Genomic DNA, 2,500 nt, shown 5'->3' with positions numbered 1-2,500 from the left:
CACTCATTTCCACAACCGATAACAAATCAAACACATGTTCTGTATCACCCCTTGTCTTCTTGACTCATTGCTGTTTCAAATATATTGCCCATCGGCATCACAGAAAAATAAATATCCAAATCAACATTTTAAGGGCAATCAACACAGAAGAAAACTGATTGGTCAAAACAAAAATAAAAAATAAAAAAGTTTTAAAATCTTAATTTTTTTCTCTGTCTAAGTATTCTTTATTTCTCTGCGAGAGATAGCTAGTGCTCATGTATGGTCATTGATCATACTGTATAAGCCATCACAATGAGATTACAGAATTTGATAAAAATTGTTTAATGAAACCTTTTTTTGCCCAAGAATTTTTTTCCGACGGGCGCAGTGGCGTGGTGGTAATACATCGGCCTCCCAATCGGAAAGTCGTGAGTTCGAATCCCGGTCGCTGCCGCCTGGTGGGTTAAGAGCGGAGATTTTTCTGATCTCTCATGTCAACTTATGTGCAGATCTGCTAGTGACTTAACCCCCTTCGTGTGTACACGCAAGCACAAGACCAAGTGCGCACGGAAAAGATCCTGTATTCCATGTCAGAGTTCGGTGGGTTATAGAAACACGAAAATACCCAGCATGCCTCCCCCGAAATCGGCGTATGCTGCCTGAATGGCGGGGTAACATGATCGACCTCTACAAGTATATGCATGGGATCTACGACACAGGCAACCCGAATTTCCAGCTGACCGAAACCAAAGACACTAGGGGAAACAGCCTCAAGTTGTACAAACCATTTTGTAGGCTGAACGTTCGGAGCTGCTTCTTCGCAGAAAGGGTGATTCCTCACTGGAACAGTCTGCCAGAAACAGTTGTGACAGCACCATCAGTGAACAGTTTCAAAGGAAGGCTGGACAATTTCTGGGCAGACAGACCAGAGAAATTCTCGCCAACGTGCTACCAATAACCGCCCGCGCATGCCACCAACAAAAGTGTTATTGGAGTACTATTCGACAGGATCGATGAACAGGCCTAAGGCCTTAAACATCGCAAGTTCAAGTTCAAGTTCAAGTTCAAGTAAAAACGGTCAAAAACGTACAAATCCACTCGTACTAAAAACATGAGTGAACGTGGGAGTCTAAGCCCATGAACGAAGAAAAAGAAGAAGGAGAGTCCAAGAATTTTTATTTTCTGCGAGAGGTAACTAGGGCTTAGATTTGGCCATCAACCTTAGAGTAGCGTAGCACCGGCCACAACTACCAGGCGTCGTTTCTGAGAGCTACTGGTCTACGATTTCGTCCAATCAGCGGCTGAGTCTCGTGCTGCTTTCGCTCACTGAGCCAATCAGCGTCCTAGACCCATAAGCTGTTTGCGGAAAGCATTCTGCCGCGCCCTCTCGCGGCCATAGTCTTGCGCCACCAGCATGTCAGCAAGGGAGACAAGCGCGCTGTTGATGGACAGAGAATGCTGACGCCTGGTTCTCAGTCGGACGGCTCTGCGCATGACGGACAACCAGGCTTGACCGTCGTCTCTGCTGTTCCCCATCTGTGGTCTATCTTCGCCTTTGTTGTCGTTGGAGAACTCGGCCTGGAAAGCCTCTCCGTTGCCTATGGTCTCCTCCGCTCGCTTCATCATACCGCCGTCGGATCGTTCATGTTCGTACACCGGGGTCACCCCTATGTTTATATCACTGTGTCCGCTGTACTGAGCGTCCGTTGACATGACAACGCCCTTCAAGGCGTTTGATTGGCTCCCGAAAGGAGGGTGAGACGGAGGGCGAGTCTTGCTGAGGAACATAGCGATGCAGACGCCATACACCTGTTTCCAACGCGCCAGCTGATTGGTGGCCAGGTCCATGCAGTCGTCCAATGAGGACGGGGAATACTGCCGCGAGGGCTGGCCTAAATGGGTCTGGAAGCAAGCGATTGGGGGAAGGGCGGCGAGCAGGCATAAAATCAGCGGAAGCCACATCATGGATCTGAAACAAACAGAACACGGTAAAGATGAACAAGAATCCAAACACAAATTGACTGCCAAATCTTCCAAAATTCAGAATCAAAAAAACAAAAAAGGTATGTTTTAGGAACGTTTAAATGTCACCTATAACATACCTTTCTTGAAAGATGAACAAATAACAGTTAAAATGTTCTCAGCAGAAAACAGCAACATGAACAAAATTAATGAACAAGTTAACGAATTTTTGTTTTTTGTTTACGGATATTCACTTTGAAAGTTTGCTGGGTAACGGGCATGGTGGTTAATTTGATCCTGAACTTAATTCCAGATTGGAACGCTGAAGACATACAGAGGTATCTATATCTATATACGGCTTGTGTGAGTGTGTGTGTCTGTCTGTCTGTCACTTCGCGATGCACGGCCAAAGTTCTCGGTGGATCTGCTTCAAATTTGGTGGGCATATTCAGGTAGACCCCGGACACAATCTGGTCGATGAACATTTTCAACACGTGCTCTAAGCGCGGCTCTGTGAACCGATTTTGGGTTTTCTGTGGATCCATTTCCAGTAACT

General features: G+C 46.2%; 1 protein-coding gene across 1 annotated transcript in view; it reads right to left on the bottom strand.

The window, feature by feature from the left end:
- LOC138980368 (uncharacterized) overlaps positions 1–2,500 on the bottom strand; it is a 73,785-nt gene that overhangs the window by 1,731 nt on the left and 69,554 nt on the right. Inside the window, exon 2 of the mRNA XM_070353236.1 lies at positions 1–1,951. This exon is cut by the window's left edge and continues 1,731 nt beyond it. Within this exon, the coding sequence (XP_070209337.1) occupies positions 1,318–1,947 (630 nt within the window). The 5' untranslated portion in view covers positions 1,948–1,951 and the 3' untranslated portion in view covers positions 1–1,317. The remainder of the gene's footprint in view (positions 1,952–2,500) is intronic.

This window comes from Littorina saxatilis, linkage group LG11, assembly GCF_037325665.1.
Source record: "Littorina saxatilis isolate snail1 linkage group LG11, US_GU_Lsax_2.0, whole genome shotgun sequence".
Classification (NCBI taxonomy): Eukaryota; Metazoa; Mollusca; class Gastropoda; order Littorinimorpha; family Littorinidae; genus Littorina; species Littorina saxatilis.
Note: the sequence above shows the minus strand (reverse complement) of the source record. Positions and strands in the feature narration are given on the sequence as shown.